Source organism: Ictalurus furcatus, chromosome 26, assembly GCF_023375685.1.
Source record: "Ictalurus furcatus strain D&B chromosome 26, Billie_1.0, whole genome shotgun sequence".
In the NCBI taxonomy this organism is placed as follows: Eukaryota; Metazoa; Chordata; class Actinopteri; order Siluriformes; family Ictaluridae; genus Ictalurus; species Ictalurus furcatus.
This window is the reverse complement of record NC_071280.1, coordinates 13,643,676-13,664,392: the sequence shown is the minus strand read 5'-3', so window position 1 is coordinate 13,664,392 and position 20,717 is coordinate 13,643,676. Positions and strand designations below refer to the sequence as shown.

General features: G+C 42.4%; 1 protein-coding gene across 6 annotated transcripts; it reads right to left on the bottom strand.

Annotated features, from left to right (window-relative positions):
* Positions 1-375: 375 nt before the first annotated feature.
* Positions 376-19,245, bottom strand: zc3h13 (zinc finger CCCH-type containing 13). Of its 6 annotated transcripts, none has more exons than XM_053615105.1 (21): positions 18,759-19,245; positions 15,249-15,395; positions 14,795-14,904; positions 13,641-13,755; positions 13,397-13,508; positions 12,593-12,720; positions 12,438-12,482; positions 11,121-11,326; positions 9,943-10,143; positions 9,606-9,761; positions 8,850-9,196; positions 8,309-8,752; positions 7,997-8,230; positions 7,398-7,869; positions 7,171-7,283; positions 5,841-7,049; positions 4,522-5,094; positions 4,103-4,246; positions 3,541-3,741; positions 3,195-3,358; positions 376-933 (listed from the first exon to the last, which is right to left on the bottom strand). In XM_053615105.1, the coding sequence occupies exons 2-21, from the start codon at positions 15,384-15,386 to the stop codon at positions 778-780; spliced, it is 5,268 nt and encodes a 1,755-aa protein (XP_053471080.1). In that variant the 5' UTR covers positions 15,387-15,395; positions 18,759-19,245; the 3' UTR covers positions 376-777. The 6 variants fall into 6 exon arrangements, with proteins under 6 accessions (XP_053471080.1, XP_053471082.1, XP_053471084.1 ...); XM_053615107.1 differs by having other exon boundaries at positions 7,398-7,866; XM_053615109.1 differs by having other exon boundaries at positions 7,398-7,866; positions 8,015-8,230.
* Positions 19,246-20,717: the final 1,472 nt, after the last annotated feature.

Sequence of the window (20,717 nt, the reverse complement as noted above, 5' to 3'; positions counted from 1 at the left end):
CTGGGATACTGGAGGACCGAACAGTGTTAAACATTTGAAATGTTCGAGGCTTTTTTGTTGTTTTTTAAAAATATATTAACAAGATATGTTATGGCTATTTGTTTGTCTGAATTTTTAATTCTTTTCGCATTTTTAAAGTTTTAATTGGCTTTTTTTTTTATTTCATGTCAAATGACCAAATTAATGTTTGAACCGTTTACCCCGGGCAGGGATTTTTATTTATTTTAAAAAAAACTCCCACTCCTGATTTGAAACTTCCTATAATCGTGTAAATAAATAAATAAATAATTAAATAAACAAACATTTCAGATCACTGATGTCTAAAATTGGAGCAATTAAATCAGGGAAAACAAATTCAAGAACAAATGAAAAGAGTCAAAGATGACAAAGAGCATTTTAATGCACCAGATCTAATATGTAGTACATCAAATAAACACAAAGCAACTCCAGTATAAATGACAATTGACATTACAAAAACAAAAAAAAAGAAAAAAAACAGTTTCTCTAAAACATTAACCAGAATGAGAGCCAGTTCTCATAAACAGTTCTCTGCCACACTTAGAATATTAAGTTCATTGGCTTTCGTAAGTTATACAGTATCTCCATAGGCTAGCGTTTCTCCAGTCTCTATGGTGCTGATCTCTCAAGCCTGCGTCGCTGATTCTCCATTAACACCGACTTACAAACAGTTTCAGTGTTTCACGGCACAAGGTGGCCGAGTCCGGGTCATCAGTTCCCCACATGCTTTTTTTTTCTCTCCTCACTCACTGGCGTGTTTTAAGACACGCACACCTCAGCTGGGGTGCCAGCCACAGGCGCCAGGTCGGCTTTCTCCTGCCCGGCAGCCATTTTCTTCTTGAAGAGACGTATGCTGAGCTGCAGAAGTTCTTGGTCCACCACTGGAGCACTGGTGTAGATCTGCTTAGTCGTCCCCTAAGACCAAGACAAGTGGTCAGATGTTAAACTACATTAAAAAAAAACCCTCAACGGGAACATTGATTGAAACATGAAGGGGAAATGAGGAGACGCTGAAAGATTAACGGCAAACAGTAACGGCTGCTAAGCAGTGACTGAAGCGCTGAGAAAATTAATATCAGGGTCTAACAAGATGGCTAGCAGCAAGCAACTGGATTTATGGGTATAATAAAAATATATTAGCGATATCATAGACACTTCAAAAAACCTACCTAGAGGAGTTATGCAAACAAGGAATTTATAAACATTACCGGACACTACTGGTCAAAAATTTAGACACACTCATTCTTTATTCTGACACCCCCCCGGGAATAACAATGGGAATTATGCTGTGATAAAAAATCCAAAATGAATCAAAATAATGTAATTTTGCATCTTCAAAGTAGACCCCCTTTCTGCCTAGAATTTCCAGAAATTCTGACACCTCCAGGGTCAGGGGTTCGAGTCCCGCCAGGGCCGTGTGTGTGGAGTTTGCATGTTCTCCCCGTGCTGCGGGGGTTTCCTCTGGGTACTCCGGTTTCCTCCCCCAGTCCAAAGACAGGCGTGGTAGGCTGACTGGCATTTCCAAAGTGTCCATAGTGTGTGAATGTGTAAGTGATTGTGCCCTGCGATGGATTGGCACCCTGTCCAGGGTGCACCCCGCCTTGTGCCCAATGCTCCCTGGGATAGACTCCAGGTTTCCCCGTGATGCTGAGAAGGATAAGCGGTATAGAAGATGGATGGAAGGATGGATGGTATTCTTGGCATTTTCTCAACCGATTTCTTGAGGAATTTCCCTGAGATGCTTAAACAGTATTAAAGGAGTTCACACCTACACTGGACGCTTATTGACTGCTTTTCAGAATATTTCGTGCCGAGTCATCAGTTTAAAAAAAGATTATTTTGTAAATAAAATGTAAATAAAAAAGTTTTCTAATGAAAGAAATTAATATGTTGGTGCAATTATATTTTTGTCTACAACACCGATTTCACACATTTAATCACACACCTTCAGATCAAAAGCTTTTTAAGATCATGAGAAACATTTCAGTCATGTGTCTAGAAACCTTTGTTAGAGCGATAAAGTATATTACAATATTATATTAAATAGCCGATAAAGGCTATTTTTCCCGCTATTGGCTGATAGTTTAAAAACATCCGATCAGGGCCAATTATATCCTGTCAATCAAAAGAGGGCGGGAAAACACATCGATTTTATAAAGATGTCTCTTGTGTGGAATGATGACAAAACTGCAGTTTGTAAGCTCTGCACTGCTAAAAATTTTACACCGGACGCTGCAGCAGTGAAGCAGCATCGCGTCTAATTCTCCCCGACCCCCCCCCCCTACTCGCACTGCTCGTGCTGAATTACAGGGCCGGTACACCGTTTAACGATTTAAATGAAGTTGAAAAAAGGTATACGTTGCACAGAAAAATATTTGTAGAGTAGTATATTTCATATGTAGTTGAAGTTAATATCATTAAAAAAAAGTTTATATTATTAGGCCTATATATTACCAGTTTGATGTTCAGTGATAAAGTAGAAATGCTTTTGTTTGTGGTGAGTGAATGTGAGACTAACAGGATTCTGTTAATATAAATTAATAATATTCAATAAGTTAAGAAATCTTACTTTAATCTTCAGAATTTAGTTCATGTTAATTAGAGTAATGTGTTTTCTGTTTATGAGACCAGTTACTGTGAAACAACTTGTTGAAATAGAGAGAATAAAGTTTTTATTTGCATTTCTTTCAGAATTGTGGAATTAATTATTATTAATTTAAAACAAGGCATAAAAGGCAGAACTATCAGTATCGGTATCGACCGATATCACTCTGAATAATCGGTTATCGGTATCAGCTGAGAAATTTAGTATCGGTGCATCTCTAATATATATATATATATATATATATATATATATATATATATATATATATGTTTTAACTGAAGTGTTTTAACTGTTGTAATAGAAACCACTAAACAGTGTCGTTCAGGTCTAAATCGTTACCCCCCACACAATCCGTTTCCCTTTTGAATCTGGTTCCTCTCAAGGTTTCTTCTTCATGTCGTCTCAGGGAGAGTTTTTCCTTGAAACTGTGGCCTCTGGCTTTCTCATTAGGAATCTACATCTACATCCAGATTAGATTTCTGTAAAGCTGCTTTGTGACAATGTCTAAACACACTGACTACACTAATAAAACTGACCTGAACCCTGCCTCATGCTGTACACGGGACGTTACCTTGTCGTTCTTGAGGAGTTGCCTGCGGATGGCGATGTCTCGACGTGCACACAGAGCCTTGCCACACGGCCCCAGGTTTCTCAGCAGGTTCGCTCTCTCGGTCCTCCTGTTGAGGGCGGCCATGTTCAGGGCACCAAGGTCGTGCTCAAACAGCTTCTCCGCATCTGAAAACAGTAGCAGGGGTCAGATCAGCATATAACGCTGGGCACTAGTCCAACATTGAAGCACAGATTTAAAGAGGACAAACAAAAATCTACCTCTTTAGATATCCTTCCACTGATCAACTGTTTCAAACATCTAATCATTTAAATCCCTTTACCGTGAGGCATCGGTGTCGTTTCCTCACCTTTAGCATCCTCCAGCTCTTTAGCACAGACGTCTTTAACACGTGCGAGGAGCTGAGGACCAGCTAGACGGCGAGAGACGCCCGCCCGCAGCAGCATGGCTCCGGGGGTGAATCTAAGCAATGCAGCCCCTGGTGCTCGGGTTTCCTGTTTCTGCTTGGGCATCAGGCTCGACCAGTCCACGTCAATCACGTCCAGGGGCCCTGCAGAGCCGAGTGAAGAGCCGAGACATTACACAAGTCCACATTTGTGAACAGTGACAAATTTAGTGACAGACTATTTATTCATAGTGAATAAATTGTGTCCCAAAAGTCTCCATTCGTAACGGAAATTGACACTTCTTAACAAAATGTCTTGCATAGTTTTTCATACTTGGTTATACGTGCACACACCTCAAAAAATTAGAATACTGCAGAAAAGTAACTGGCTCATGATGGTTTTCCTCACCAGTAACAATTTAATTTATACTTTAATTTGACACTCACTGAAAGTCATTTATTCTGAAGACAGTGAGTGTATTGTTTGTAACGTGTGCGGCCAACAGCACGCATCTTATGTCTGTACCTGGAATTTTCTCTTCATCCTGCTGATCATCTCGTTTCTGGCTGTCAGCCAATATCTCATCCAGCTCGTCATCGCTGATAGGCTCGTATTCCTCCCCACCGGACACTGCTGACTGGACGTCCTCACCCTTCCCTTCATCCTCTACTGACACACATGCACGCACAGAGGAAGGTTCTTTAGTGAAACACTTTAATCAAGAAACAAAATGTGAACTACTGAATAGCTCTTTGTATGTTATGTTCTGTTATAGCAAAATATTTTCTTGTTACAGACAGTAACGACTGCTGTTGCATTTAACTATAGAGTTGCTCTGGTCTTTACTTTGGTCTTGTTTAACAGGCAAAGATTAAAGCCTAGGAACTCTCCCAGGTCCCAGATAGTGTATGATAACCAAAAAATTATTTACAGAACCATCTCACCGTCAAGACTGTCTATCTTCTCTGTCTCACAGGGTTCCACAGGTACATGTGGCTCTTCTGTAGCACTGGGTTTGTCCATGTCCACGAGGGCTTCTCGAGGCAGCAGGGGCTCATAGTCTCCTCGCTCCATCCGCATCTCTGCTCGGCTCTTGGGTTCCCCTGATGGTGGGTGGTCAAAGGGCAGCATGCGCTCCCGCTCTCGCTCTCCCCTGTCTCTGTCTCTCTCCCTGTCGCGGTCAAGGCGCTCGTGTGAGAGTGGTCCCTCAGGCAGCAGTCTCTCCCGCTCACGCATCTCGCGCAAGTCCCGCTCTCTGATTGGCTCCCGGTTAGGGCGGAGAAGGAGGGGCTCACGACCTCGAACACCCCACTCACGCGGTTCTGGCTCCCAGTCACGTGGCTGTAATAGCGACTGGTTCTGCGGTTGCCGGTATTCCTTCCTGTCACGCTCAAATTGGTCACGCTCGCGGTCCCGGTCGCGCTCGCGGCTGTCATGCGAGCCGGCCCGAGAGCGAGCTTGCCGCTCTGACTCTGGAGAGCTGCGCCGAGAACTGTGACTACGCGAGTCCTGACGGTCTAAAAAAAAAAAACAACGGAAAAAAATATATAGTTACACTACTTGGTGTTTCACTGATCACTGCTGTACACTACCGGTCAAAAGTTCACACACACTCATTATTTTTCCACATTTTATAATAATAATAATAATAATAGAGTCATCAAAACTCTGGAGGAACACAAATGGAACTATGGGAATTATGCTGTGATAACAATCCAAAATAAATCAAAATAATTTAGTATTTTAGCATCTTCAAAGTAGACGCTCTTTTTGCCTAGAATTTCCAGAAATGTATTCTTGGCATTTTCTGAACCGATTTCTTGAGGAATTTCCCGGAGATGCTTTTAAAACAGTATTAAAAGGAGTTCACGTCGACGCTAGAGTCTTATCGGCTATGTTTCGGAATATTTCGCTCCGAGTCGTCCGTTTAAAAATATATATTTTTGTAAATAAAATGTTAGTTTTCTAATAAAAGAAATGAATACGTTGGCACAATTATATTTTTGTCTATAAAACTGATTTCAAACATTTAATCATACACCTTCAGATCGAAAGGTTTTTAAGATCATGAGAAACATTTCAGTCGAGTGTCCACAAACTTTTGACCGGTAGTGTAGTTTTAAAAAAAGCAAACCTAAATTTTTTATGACCCAACATTATTGATAACTCCATTATGGATCAAAGCACAGACGTTAGAGATACTACTCCTCACATGGGGTAGCGGTAATGCAGGTATGTGCGTTTTGCAAAAGGAATTTGTTACCTGATGAAGTACTGCGACTCGGCTCTCCTCTCCTCAACTGGTCAATCCTCGACTTCCTCTCCTCCCTTCCTCCAATCGGTTCGGTAGCTGCCGTCCTATCCCTCTCTCGTTCCCTTTCTCTCTCTCTGTCACGGTCACGGGAATTGGCTCCCTGTCCATGTGCCCTGCGTGAACGCGGCCCCGGCTGGCTGTCGTCTGTGCGGTGGGCGGAGTCGTTGGAAGGTGAACGGAGCCGGCGCGAAGCTGCCCAACTCTGGTTGCTACCCATGCTGCTACTGCGTTGCTGCCTTTGGTCAGCCTGCTGCGGTTTGCGCAACATGTGCTGCGGCAGCAACGGCTGCAGCGGTTGTAGTGGGAGTGCGTGCAACGCCATGGGCGGGTCAGGGAGCAATGGGGCTAGAGGTGGGTTTCGACGGGGCAGCAGCCGCTCTGGTGCTCGCTCGGGTAAAGCGTCGCTGCGTTCTGGGACTTCCTCATCAGACCAGTCACTGAAGTTAGTGTCTATTTTGAGCGGTGCTGCTATAGCGTGGCCAGATAGCAGCGCTCGCTGGGAAGGCAAGTCCTCTTTGTTGATTGGCGGAGGTGTCTGAGGGCCACGACGTCTCTTGCTGATTGGTTGCTCATCCTCAGACGGGTCAGACTCGGCGCCCCGGGAGCGCTTCCGCCTCTGCTCCAGCGATTTCTTCTTGACCGCCTTAGGGGATGAGAGGAGTGGGCGTGGCGCTTCAGTGGGTACTGAGGAGGAGGAAGAGGAAGGCGGTGGCAGGGGCTCGGGGTTAAAACGGTCACCACCAGCACTAATGCTCTCATCCTCTTTCCTGTTTTTCTTCAGGTTCTTTTTCTGAGACTTGGTTTTCTTCTTGCCTTCCTCATGGCCGGCCGACGCAGAATCTCGTACCTCAGGGCCACTGGCTGAGGGGACGGGTGGTGCGATGGCGTCTCTTTGCTCTTTAATCCTGCGAGACTCAGATGCTGGAACAGTCAGAGAACTCTCAGAAGAATGATCCCCACGGCGCTCCGTCCCTCGACCTGCACTTCGCTCTCTACGAGGTTCTGCTTCTTCATGCCGACCACGCCCGTCCTTCTTGTCACCACGACGCTCGTTGTCCCTCCAGCGTGTGGGCTTGTCGTCGGCGGATACGACGCGGGGAGGGGAGCGGCTTGGCTCCTGAGGACGGACGACCTGACTCAGGAGTCTGTGTTTATCACCTAAAGCGCACGTACGGTCAAAAGCAGTGTGAGATCAGAAAAAACCTCCGCTTCGCATTGTGGTGTTCTTCACTTCTGTGTTATCTTTGACATATTTCCCACCTTTAGTACTTGTAGTTACCTTTTTCCTCTGTACTGTTGTAGCCATCACTGTCTGCAGGGCTACCTTCCCGCACTTTTTTAGGAGAGGGCCTGGGGCTGGGGGTGTTCTCCACACGGTGCCTCTTGCGCCCACTAGCAGAAATGCACACGTTTTAATTCACGTGCCGAGTGAAAGTAAGCATACTCAACTAGGGATGAATAAAACGCCTGGTAGCAGCAGCTGATATCGAAAGCTTTGAAACTCACCTGTTCTTTCGCTCTTCATGAGGATCTCCTCTCTCCTCTCTCCTCTCCCGCCTGTCCTCCCTGCCCTTCTCTCTCTCCTCCCACTCTCTCTGCCGCTCCCTCTCTCGGAGCTCCCTCTCCCGTTCCCTCTCTTTCCTCTCCCGTTCCCGCTCTTCTCTCTCGCGTTCCCTCTCCCTCTCCTCTCGTTCTCGCTCCCTCTCGCGTTCCTCCCTCTCCCGTTCCCGCTCTCTCTCTCTTTCCTCTCGCTCCCGCTCTCTCTCCCTGGCCCTTTCCCTCTCAGTCTCTCGCTCCCTCTCTTTCTCTCGTTCCCGCTCCCTCTCTCTCTCCCGGTCCCTTTCTCGGTCTCGCTCACGGCCCCTGTCCTCTCGTCTGTCCTCGCCTCGGTCGCTCCTCCTCTCGTCTCTCCTCTCCTCGCGCTCGGTTTCCTCGCCGCGGCCTTGGTGACGTCCCGGTGAGGGCGCTCTCTGATCTGCTGAACACAAAAATAAAGATGTAAGCAGTTCACTCAGTGCAATCACGCAGCAGCATGTTGGGTTTGAAATGTTTTTAAGGGATTCCTGTTTGAAAGTCAGATATAATGGACAGACATATTTTATAACCTCTGTCCCTGTGCTCACGGCGATCTCTGTCCGCCTGACTACCGCGGCGGTCGTAAGACGAATCTCGGGCCTGCTCCCCGCGCTGCCTGTCGCCGTCATAGCGATCACGTTCTGTCCCCTTCTCCGTGTTTCTCTCAGAGCTCCTCTCACTTAGTCCACCGCTACGAGACTCCCATCCATCATGGCCCCCGCTGTCTGCCTGCGAAGTAGACGCACGAGACCCACGAGCTGATCCTGTGCCGGAGGAAAACAGATTATTAACATACAAATATTTGACAACACCAAGTCTAACACGCAGAATCATTTCCTTACCTTTCTCAGAGTTGTCCGATGCACGTCCCCTTCCTCTTCCCGTCCTCTCTGTGCGTGATTCATTCCTACTCTCTGCCCTGCTCTCGCTCCGTCCCTCTTCTCTGCCATGTCCTCTTCCGTAACTTCTCTCTTCCTGCACCGATGTGTCGTCTTTCCTGTGAGCGTCATTCCTTTCCCTATCCCTGTCCCTCTCTCGGTCCCGCTCTCTGTCCCGGTCTCTCTCTCTGTGTTCCATCGACTCCCGGCCGGAGCGGTCTCTGGTGTCCCGCACGTCCTTGGCATCGCCGCTGCGGTGTTGTCGGTCGTCACGCGTGTCTCGGCGGTCTCGGTCGAAGCGTCGGTCTCGGCTCTCTCGAGTCTCACGGTCGTCTCGCGAGGAGCTCTGATCGGCCTCGTAGCTGCGATCGTCCCGCCCGCCATCTTTCTCGCGCTTTCCGCGGCTCTCTGGATGCCAAAGACAGACAGAGAAAGATACTGAATTACTAGATTGCATGTCTGGATATTATAGCTTTACGGTTTAGGAAGTCTGCCAAACGCATACCATCTCGGCGTTCGTGACGTCTGTCGTGGGTGGGGCTTCTATCCCTCTCCCCCCGTCCTCTCTCTTTTTCCCGCTCCCGGCCCTGCGAGTGGTGGCGGGAAGCGGGGCTTGACCTCTGCGGCGTGGGGGGCGAACGGGAACGTGAGCGACGTGAGGCCTGAGCAGCTGTGGGTGAGGATGACAAGGGGGGAAGCAGGTCCCGTTGGTAGGACGGGGAGGCGGAGCCACGGCGTCGGCGAGGAGATGGGGAGTGACGTTGGTGGGAAGACCCAGAGTGAGATGAGGGGGAGTGGTGAGGGCGGGGCGTAGGAGAAAGGCTCCGGCGGTGACGTGGTGGGGTACGAGACCTAGAAGGGAACAAGCATTATTAAAAACATTTAATAAAAATAAATAGATTATGAAATACATGCTTCGAATGAACTTGAGGATGGATTGCTACATGTTTGAAAAACTATTTGATTAATTCGACCCGACTTGTCTGGTTTGAATAACGGAGTTTTTCATGTATTTGGAAAGTCTATGCATGTATCATCAGGTTTACAGAATTTCACCATGCTTTCATGTAAGCTAGTGATGTACCGACTTCCACTTTTCACCATTATGTTTTTGGAGGTACTTTTGTCTAAGAACAAATAAATAAATAAATATTCAAACCTACATTCTTATTGTGAGACTTGGTGCAAAATGCTTAGTAAAACAGAGTTAGAACAGGATATCCCAGCCTTCAGCTGGTTAAGGTGAAGTAGTTTTGATTACCTCTGCGGTGAACTTTGTTTTTGGGTGGTAGGCTTGGGAGACGAGGACTTCCTTCTGGTCTGGGGCGACACCTCTCGGCCAGGAGATGACACGCTTCCAGAACGTTCCTCTGACGTTACTGATCGCTTAGCCTTGTGGGAACTGTCGGAGCGGTCCCTACAATACCCACAAAGTTATTTGTTCATATTTAATGGATATTTATCTGTTTATTTATTTCCACATCCACTACAAGTTAGATTTTTGCGCTCTCTGTGTAAGAGTATAAAGCATTAAAATAAAATAAAAACTAAAACTTAGTTGAATCCTCTAAAGGCAGTTTGTTCACATAGGCATGTACCTGCGCTTCTCTTTCTTCTCCTTGTGCTTATCGATGTCTCTGCCCCGCTCCTTGGCGTCTTTCTGCTTGTCTTCGCTCTTCTCCTTGTTTTTGTGTTTTCCCTTGTGCTTTTTGCCTCCTACGGGCAGGTCCAAGGGCACAGGGGGAGGGGGGCTGGGTGTGCGTGGCCCTTTCTTCTTGTTGTGTCCACTCTTGGATGATCTGATCGAAGATTAGAGAGTCAAATGAGCTCTTTTCAAATGATCAGCAAAAGCATCAGTAACAGTTTTGCAGTCCAGACCTGGTTCACGGTTTTGGCCTACAGTAACACACCTGATAACTTATGAATAAATTATAAAGCCTTTCACCATGGACATGAATCAGGGCTGGTGTGGGGTCAGGCCAGGAGTGAGAGACACTGTATTATAGTGTCAGTATTTGGTTAATTGCAGTATTCAGCATGAACATCATTACTACTACCTTTATATACCCACAGAACCCATTTTTATTATAATTGTCATTATTAGAAATGAGAACTTTGTAGACCCCCTGGATCCTATTTTGATAAACAACCGTGATGATAAATTTAAGGTTCTCAAAGAGGGAAGCATGGGCTCAGATGATCACTTCTGACTGGCTGGTCACTTTGTCAAGCACCTTCATGAAGAATTTTTCCTTTCCAAATCTGATTGACATAATATTCAGTTTGCATTGCTAGTTAGGGGAGACTTGGAGTGAGGAAACGTAGGGAAAGAGCACTCATGTACAATTTCAGAACTCTGGAACGCCATGTAATCAATGCTATGTTTTGACAGCAGCTATTACACATCAAGCATTTTGACTATACATCAGTTTCACCCGTTTCTGGCACAGCCAATGAAGGCATTTTGTCCACAACATCCTGTTTCACTGGAAACACTGGACTGTTACTACATCTCAGTCCCTCCAGGATTTTGCGATCACGAAAATTAATGGAAAAATCAAGGAAACGCCGCAATATTTACAGGAGCTTGCACTTTTTCAAAATTACCGCAGATTTGGGCCAAGACGCATGGTGTGAAGTCATCACAACGTGCATTCAGCCAAAACCCTCTTCAATTCATGTGCACTGAACATGAGTACAGCTAAACGGTCTCATTTAACAACAAACATCACTGCGAAAGACCGTGCAAAACCATTTCGTGCGATTGAAAACGTGCCTGCTCTCAGCCTCCTCCGTTCTGCTCTGCTCCATCACCGGGGAGGAGATGACTGATGAAGAGGATGATTTCTTCTCCTTCTTGCCGGAGCCGCTGCCCTTCCCGATGGACTTGCGTTTAGGAGAACCACTGGGCTTTCGTTTGGGGGAGCCACTGGACTTGCGGGACAGGGGTGAGTTCTTGGAGCTAGAGTGTTCAGGAGACCCCTAAAAAAATGGTTTAAAATAAGTAAATAAATAAATAAAAAAATCACGCTACTCTGTAGTACACAAAACGACCTCAAGACATACATGCTGGGCTAACAAAGACAGAGTGCTTAACGTTAACAAATGTGTAATAGTGCCATTCAAGGTTCAAGCAGAACTCCAGGCCTCCATGTGATTTAAGTAGAACAGGTCAGGTTCAAACAGGCAGTTCAGATTATAGTATACAGTTCCTGAAATGTGCCAAATTTGAAGTTAATTCCTTATGGTCCCTGCATACGCGTGCTGATTACAGCTACCTGCAGCACAAGCAAACGTGTTTGTTTAAAAACCTATTGGCCATATAGTGTATAATACAGCAGAATTAAATGGTTGTGCCAGAGGGCTTTTTCCACATCAGCTCAGGCAATAAAATACTATAAACCTTTACAGGTTACTTAATGTAGCCGCAGGAACTGTTGGATCTTTAGATGATTTGCATTTTTTCATTTGGGAGCGAGTCTGAACATAAGGAAGTTTGTGTGAGAGAAAATTTTAAAGTAACTCCAGAGAGAGAAAAAAAGTGCAAACACAAACAAATCACCAAATTCAAATTTCTTTTTTCTCTCTCTAATTTCTTAAAGCTACTGGTATCATTCTAGCATTGATATTGGCAATTCTATATATGAACTGATTATTTTAACAGAGTAATTTTTTTATTATTATTATTTTATTACACAAGATACATTAACTGGTTTTAGCTACCATCCATTAATCTCAAAAGATATCTTTAATCCCATGGGATTCTGTCTTTTATCATGGACATATTGCACTATAAAACATTACCAATATATTTTCATCAATCTGTACATCCTTAAGCCTGAGCTTAAATAATCTTAACTAAAATGTCCAGTGGATCTAATCTGCAAAGCTCTTCTGTATGTATGGTTTTTATCCAAGTAAATGCTTCTACAGTCTGAAAAGAAATTGGATTTGGGTCATTTGGAGAGTTCAATTCTTGAGGCTCAATTTTAATCACCTACTTTTTTTTTTGAAGTATAGTTATTATTCATCATTGGTGTTTCAATGCAGATTAGTCTAATCTGGGGGGAAAGGGCTATATGAGCTAAAGTACCTTATCTTTAGAAGTGCTGCTGGTCCTGGTCTTGGTCACTGATTCCTTTTCCGAGAATAAGCAGTGTTAAAATGACGGCTTGTCAAACGGACATGTCCTTTACACAGTTTGCAGTAAATAAACGTGTAGCCGCTTTGATAAATGAGGGTTTGTACCTCTTTCTTAATGAGGAGCTCTTCTCGTTTGTCCATGTTCTCCTGCTCGAGCTTCATCAGCTCATTCTGGATCTTCTGCCTCTTCATTTCCAGGGATAACTCGTAATCGTAGTCACCGTTATCAGAGTCTTTGGAGAAAGAACGAGAGGGGATGGATTAAAGGAGCGACTCCGCTGGAAACAAAATCTCCCCATTTTTCTACTAAGTCATGAACGTTTAATGTCACAGTTATTCTTTCCACCTCCGAAATGTTCAAGAGATACGTTTTGCAAATGTATAAATTTGTTTGTTTGTTTGTTTATTGATTGGTCTTTTAATGCCACGTCAGCATCAATGGCTATTTTCATGGCAAGATCAATGCAAATAAAACAGGACACTCGAAATAATATTACAACAATAAAAATCTTACAACATTTAAACAATAAACTATATGAGATCCTTCAAATTAATAATATTTGATAAAAATTCTATAATGTTTCCTGGTGAGACATTTTGGAATAGTACTGCAAAATTGCTGCCTAGTAAGTGTAGCTTTTCTTTTTTTTTTTTTTTTAATGATGGTATACAAAAACAAGTATTTTGGTTACAGAATGTAACTTTAAACATATTATTAAAAGGTATAGAGACATTTTCAATTATTACAAACCCCATCTTTAACCACTTTTTGTACCCAATCCTGTTCCACAGTAATGACAGGGCGTATAGGTCCAACACCAATTAACCTTCAGACTCGTGTTGTAGTAATTCTATAAATTTATCCTTCGGTACACTGTAGTGCATTTCAAATATGGAGGACTGACTCACCTTCACGATTGGCTTCCCACTCTGCTGCTTCCTCTTCGCTGGCTGGAGTTCGTTCTTTAGTGATCTTTATATCCTCTTTCTCTCTGTGTCTGCTTCGGGATGAATCTCTCTGCTGTACACACACACACACACACACACACACACACACACACACACACACACACACACACACACACACACACACACCATTAACACACTGTGCAAAGGTTAGAAGGGTGTAGTTTGATTTGTTAACTGGCCTTACTCTAGTTGTGGGTGAAGTAGGTTCGTCTTGGTCTCTTTTTTGAGTGTCTGTATCTACATCCTGTCTCTTATTTTTCATCCTCTCCCGGAGATCACCAGTGGGCCTCTCGGATGACCTACACACACACACACACACACACACAATAGCAGAGCACTCCGTATACATGCAATAGGGTTGTTAAATACCTTTAAAATACAGGGTGTCCCAAAAGTCTCCATACATTGGGGAAATTAACACCTTTTGGCAAAATGTCTTCCTAAAATTTTTCACACTTTTTATAGAGTTTATATTTTATATATTTATATTATATTATATTATATTATATTTATTTATTGAAGAATGCCTTTGATAAAAGAAGAACGTATTGAAATTCTCACGGCTGGATCGGGAAGTTGTCTCAAGGTTGCGATGGACTTTAACAGGAAACATGGCAAGCCCATCACACACACAACATAAATGGCAATCATGTAGAGATAATCATGTTTTGTATGTAATCATGTATTTCGCTGCAAAAAAAAAAAAAGAAAAGAAAGAAGTTATTTGCCCCTATATATGGAGACTTTTGGGACAGGGACACCCTGTACATTTATAAACATCAATTCATTTTTAATATTAGAATACTGCAGATTAGAAACACTGAATTTAAAAAAAAAAAAATTAATAAACTCAGTTCAGATTTGTGTTTATTCACCCACAGCAGTACTTTCTTGTCACTAATAAAATTCTCATTTTCACATTTCCTAGCTCATCCACATAAATTCTTTTCTTCAAATCAATATTCAAATCATCCTTAGGCAGTTAAATTAAAATCACAAACGGCTTCCCGTTCACTGTAATATTCTAACTCCACGGGATTGTAGTACCTCTATAGTGCACTACACGCCGAATAATACACCTTCTGTGCTTCAGCCATAAAAAACAATGACGCCACCGAGTAAAAAGCTACTCAGATGTAATCTCATACTTTATGACTTTGCATTGATTTGGAGATATTTTCCTACATCCAGCAACACAAGGGTTATTTCGTCTTAGTATTTTAATTTTCAGAGAAATGATTAAAAGTAGACTCGATCTTAAACACATCCCAATGTGTATTTTTTGACGCGACGTGTCGTGAAGACCATCAGGACTAGACCGACGGAAAGCCGCCTCACCTGCTGAATGCGCCAGAAAAATTCTTGCCTCTTGCCGGAGTTCCATGCGTGTAGCGACAAGTGTTGCCGTAACTGCAATTTCCTGTCTTCAACCAATTTCTACACTGGGTCTGGAGGAAATTCATGCAAAAGTTAAACTCTGTGCCTCTGTGCGTACATTACTGAATTAAATAAGTAAATAAATAAATAAATAAATAAATAGGGTGCTGTACATTCTTAATTCAAATCAAGTTACGAGGCAGCCAAAGCGAGACGTTTGTTTCTATGGTAACAAATAATGACAAGTCCTTCAGTAAATTGGTGCATTCACAATACAATGATGAAATCAGATCTCAGATCAGACATCAGATCCGATCTCAGGACCAGATATGAAAGCAGTTCGAATCAGAATGGGAAAAATAGCTGATTTGATGCGATTGTTGCTGTACACGTGGTCAGTGTGAGTCCGCGTCACCTCTGTGGCATTACTGCCCGTGCTGGGTCCGAGTCTCTCGAAGACGCTGGGCCTGCGGGATGGAGTGGTCGTACTGCTGCTGCTCTCTGATATGGTCTTCGAGTTTTCCACTGTCACCTTCCGCCTGATCTTGGACATTCTGCAGGGCTTGAGACAAAAAAAAAAACAAAACAGTTAGGTATTCGAACTTGGTGTTGTCGTTTTGCACATTCATAGCTACATCTCACACATTTATCTATCTGCTACTTGGTTTACACACATGTGCAATAACCTGGTAGATGTCCCTGTGCCTGAATTCTGAAAAATGACCAAAATTGGTCACACATCAACCTTAAGAAAGCATAAACAGATTATATCAAATTGACAATTTTTTTTTTTTTTACATTTTTTATTATTTGGGATATTTTCTAACCTTGCCTTGGCTTTCTGTCTACAAAGATCATGTCAGGTAAAACGCAAAGCGATAAATGCAGTCAGTCTGCCTAAAGATGTCTAGAATCTCGCTAAAATCGAATCAATTCAGTTCATAACCAGATAAAAGCTGTGAAAATGTCCGCCTCGTTCCTGCGCCATCACGTCATCAAAACAGACAAGAGCGTCACACGTTCTGTACCAACGATGACGCGCAAAGATTAAGACAAAGATATTGAGGTTACGTCCACGTTAACCCGGTTAGATCTAAAAACCGCATTTCCGTTAATTTTAAAAGCGCTCTCCAGCTGCGCAGGCAGTTTTATACGCGTTCCAAAAATTGCTCGTCCACGCTGAAACGTCTGGAAACGCTTACGTGCCTGTACCACACGTGCGTAAAACCGTAAGAAGCTTTGGTCTGCGTCATTTCCGTCAGGCGTTTGTTTAAAAACGCAATCTGAAGGTTGTACAAAGTGACATTAATCTTTAACATAGCTATAAAACTGGACAGCGGGCACAACGACTGCAGTACGGCATCCACCGTCTGGTGTGTTTCAAGTTGAATGGCTCGCACGACTAAAAATACGTCATTGGTTTGGTATATCTCCGTTTTCTCAGTCCACACCAACGTGTTCACATTTCTCCGCTCGTCAGAGCATTTTTCGAAAAGCTCCGTTTTCACTGGACAAAAACGCAGTCTCAGTGTGGACAGAAAGCCAAAACCAAGAGAAAAAGATGCGTTTTCAAATTTATCCGTCGCCTTAGTCAACAGTAGGAAAGTGAGTGAATGAATCTGTGATGCGAGCACAAAGGGAGATCAGCGGAGTGAAGAGATGACGACGAGGCTCATGTTTAAACGCGGTGAGAGACTTTTACTTCAGGTGATGAGAGAGACTGATGTGGATGATTATAATCAAAGTGAGGACTCAGACGCTTTATCATTCTTATAAATTTGTCAGTAACGTTTCTCCATCAGTAGATGAGGCTATAAATATACAGGCAGCCATGGTGTCTTTTAGGCTGCATTTACACTGCAGGTATTGATGACCAATTCCATTTGGTTGACTACGTCTGATTTTTTTGACGACCCGCTTACATCTTTAAAAAGTAACCCATATCCGATATCTGCATGTACACTATACACTTCCCGAAACAACCTGAGGTAGACGTCACCAGAAAAGCTTAGGACTAAACGGAAATAAAAACGGCGCAATTTGCAACAGACACACATGAAAATATAAAGCAAGCTTTCGCTTTCCGCACCGTATTTAAAAGTTAAACAAAACACTGGCCTCTTAAGGCGGAGAATAAAAGAAGGGAGCCCTTGCTGAGTGTTGCGTTTTCGCGGTTGGTGTCCACCTGAGTTGACGTCATTCACCATCGTCGCTTTTTCAACGACGTACAACTCGCATTGACGGGGGAATATCTGATCTGTCTGCTTACACGGTAGACGCAAATGCACGTATCCAATTCGTATCATATTTATTTCCACATATGAACGAGGCCCGAAACGGATCTGAGAACATCGGAATCCATGTGCTTTTTTTTTCTGCTTACACGTTCGTGGGTCAAATCCAATCTGTGCCAAATTGGGTCACTTGAACCACGTAGTGTAAATGTGGCCTTAGTGAAACTGGAATGAAATCTTTACATTTATTTTTCTTCTTCTTCCGCTCTTCAATTTAGGCAAGCTTTAAAATGCTGTATATTTACTTGTGGCTGAAATGGATGCAAAAAAAGAGGAAATACATTTCAACTCATTTCAAGAAAACCCTGAACTGTTTTCAGAATTGTGTGTGTAGAGGAAAATGTCAAAATTGGACCATCAGTACGTTTACATGGACAACAATAATCCCATACTAACCCGATTAAGACGATACTCTGATTAAGAAACTAGCATGTAAACAGTGATTATTGATGACCTTAATCCGACTAAAGTCATACTCAAAGTAAACACAAATGGAATTAAGACATGTGGAGTATTGCTGTTTTAGTTGCGTTATCGAAGTGTATTACAGACATGTACACACCTTAATCATACTATTAACGGCGTATGGAAGTTTTCACCGCATTTTACGACAGGACACGATCACACACGGCAGTGCTCAACCGTTTGACGGCAAAAGAAAACATGGCTGCGTCCGAAACCGCTGCGTACTTACCTGCTACATAGTAGGTGAAATACATGCATCTCGGCTACTATATAGCAGGTAAGTACGCGGTTTCGGACGCAGCCCATGGCTTCAAGCAGTCGTCTATTAGCACGTATAGCATGACAAATAATTAACCGCACTTGAAGCGTTCGTAAAATTAAAAATGAAACAACCAAAACTTTATATGGTACAATAACAAAGACCAACTGCACGTTAATACGTGAAATTAAGGAGGGAATGTCGGACGGCGTGGCGTGGGGACGTAATGACGTGTGACATTAATCGAGCTATGATCTATAACATGTACTGAGTATTATGAAAGGAGGATCTATAACATGAAAGGAATATTCTAAAAACCACTCATATAAACACCTTAATCACAATATTGTCTTATTCAGAATAAGGTCATTAATTAGATTATTGCTGTCCACGTAAACGTAGTCCATGTGAAATTATGTAATTTTATGTATTTTCCCAGACCACCACACACACACAGAGAGAGAATGTGCATACAATATGTAAATAAATAAAGCAGTGCGTTCCTAATTTCTATGCTCTTCATTACAGAATAATACAGAGCACTGAAACTAAAGAAAACTGAAATGCACATAACTAGCATCCTACTCAAATGAATTAACACTAGCTAGCAGGCTAGCAAGTTAAACCAGCTAACTACTTAGCACGAGTGCAGTTAACTACATGAGCAGTGAATGAAGTCACCTTCATGGTTTGATAGTCATCATTAAAAGCATCAACAAATTTAACTGTATAAGTGCTTAAGCGCTGTAACTAGCTATGGTCCTGTTTATGCACCTGCGTTGCAGCCCAGTTAACTAGCTAGCAAACTAGCAGTGTTAGCTCCTTGGCCTAGCTAACAGTCAAGCTAGTCAGGCAATAAACCAAAAAGATGAAGAAGAACAAATGAAATTTAAAAAAAAACACCCACCGAAATGTTTAGTTAAGCACCGCGTCCAGTTTCATAAACTGCTGTGAAATTTGTGTTCTTATTGAACACAATAAAAATATCGCAGGTCGTTAAACGGGGCTCCCCAAGCCGCCTTCATGATGCTAGGTAGCGAGACTCGGCAATCTCTAAGGCTGCATCCCAAACGGCTGTCTATTGAATGTCGAGGTGCCCTAGGTAGGGTGTAAAAAAGAAATAACTTCATACTCTACACAGTGCGCTTACTTAGGGAGAAAAGTCATTTGGGATTCAGTATAGAGCCATCAGCGTAGAAAAGAGGATTGTGGGAACATTTCTGTCTACCTCTGGCTTTAGATAAGAGACTGGGTCCGTTAGGATTTTGCGTGAAAGTTTTCTTTACAGAAATAACGTTAACCCTAACGTTCCCACGACTTTTAAATATGTTCCACTAACGTTCCCATAAATTTTAAATATGTTAATCTAACGTATGTTTTGCTTACGTTCCCCTAACCTTTAAATATGTTCCTCTAACGTTCCCATAACATACTATTTTTGCAACTACAAACTAAACTCCTAGGACTTTTGTTTCTGTAGCCTAATGACTCGTTGTTGGTTTTGCAGAATAAACAACAATGTCTGTAAAACATAATACTTGAATACTGGAATAAAGTTGGTTTGTAGTTGGACGTTCGATATTCGCGGATATGTGGAAATTAAGGGACCGTCTCTAAAGTTACATACGACGTTGTTAAACACGTTTCTAACTTCAATAGCATTTGAAGGGAAGGACTTACAGTCATATAACCAACTGTAAAGTGTTCATCTAGGTGTCAGCAATGATGCACACCTTTTAGATTTTTGATATTTAATAAAATAAACTATTAAATCATATATAAATATTGCCATATATTTTATTACTGCATGGGCTCATACACAAAATGTACCATAATTTAAAGCTCAATAGCATTTGAAGGGAATGATGTTTAGTCATGATCCCAACTGTAAAGTGTTCGACTAGGTGTCAGGTATGACGCACCCCTCAAGGTTTTTTTTGGTTCATGCATTGTAGGGTTAAATATCAAAAATCTAAAAGGTGTGCGTCATACCTGACACCTAGTCAAACACTTTACAGTTGGATGTGTGACTGTATATCATTCCCTTCAAATGCTATTGAGCTTTAAATAATGGTATATTTTGTGTATGGGCCCATTCTGTAGTGAAATACATGGCAATATTTACATGTGATTTAATAGCTTATTTTGTTAAATATCAAAAATCTAAGAGGTGTGCATTATAGCTGACACCTAGATGAACACTTTGCAGTTGGTTATATGACTGTAAGTCATTCCCTTCAAATGCTATTGAAGTTAGAAACGTGTTTAACAATGTCGTATGTAACTTTAGAGACGGTCCCTTAAATTCCGCATACCTGCGAATATTGAGTGTCAAACCAACTTTATTCCAGTAAAACTTATTCCTTTTTGAACAATACAATGGCTTATCTATTGGTCTTTCTACATACATTTTTACATAATTTCTGTAAATGGTCATGTGTACTTCAGTTTGTATACAAACATAAACCCTGAAAGCAACCTTTGGCAAACTTCGGCAACGTTCTGTAAGAGAATGTTATGGGAATGTTTTAGGTTTTAGTTACAAATAAATATACAATATCCTTTGGTGAATGTTCATTGTCAATTGTCATAGAACATGCTGTTTCCCAGAATGTTTTAGGAACAGTGCTGAATTTATTAACTAAATACTTAACTTTATTAGACTTTATTAACTCATATCCTCAATATTATTACCACCCCCCCCCCCCCCCCAGCAAAAAAAAAAAAAAGCCTGATATTAGGGTAAAGTTCTGTGTTCACTGGGTATGTTGTATATTTGACTTTGTAAATAGTTTTTTTTTTACTACTTTTTAAAAATTATACAGTATGTATTATAATACACAACAAAATAACAACAAGGTTAAAC

Excerpts from the sequence above, each read along its gene's own strand:
- zc3h13 (XM_053615105.1), bottom strand. The coding sequence starts at position 15,386 with ATGTCCAAGATCAGGCGGAAGGTGACAGTGGAAAACTCGAAGACCATA. Across the intron at positions 10,144-11,120 it reads ACGGAGGAGGCTGAGAGCAG|ATCATCCAAGAGTGGACACA; the intron begins GCACGTTTTCAA and ends ATCTTCGATCAG. Across the intron at positions 4,247-4,521 it reads GAAGATAGACAGTCTTGACG|TAGAGGATGAAGGGAAGGGT; the intron begins GTGAGATGGTTC and ends CATGTGTGTCAG.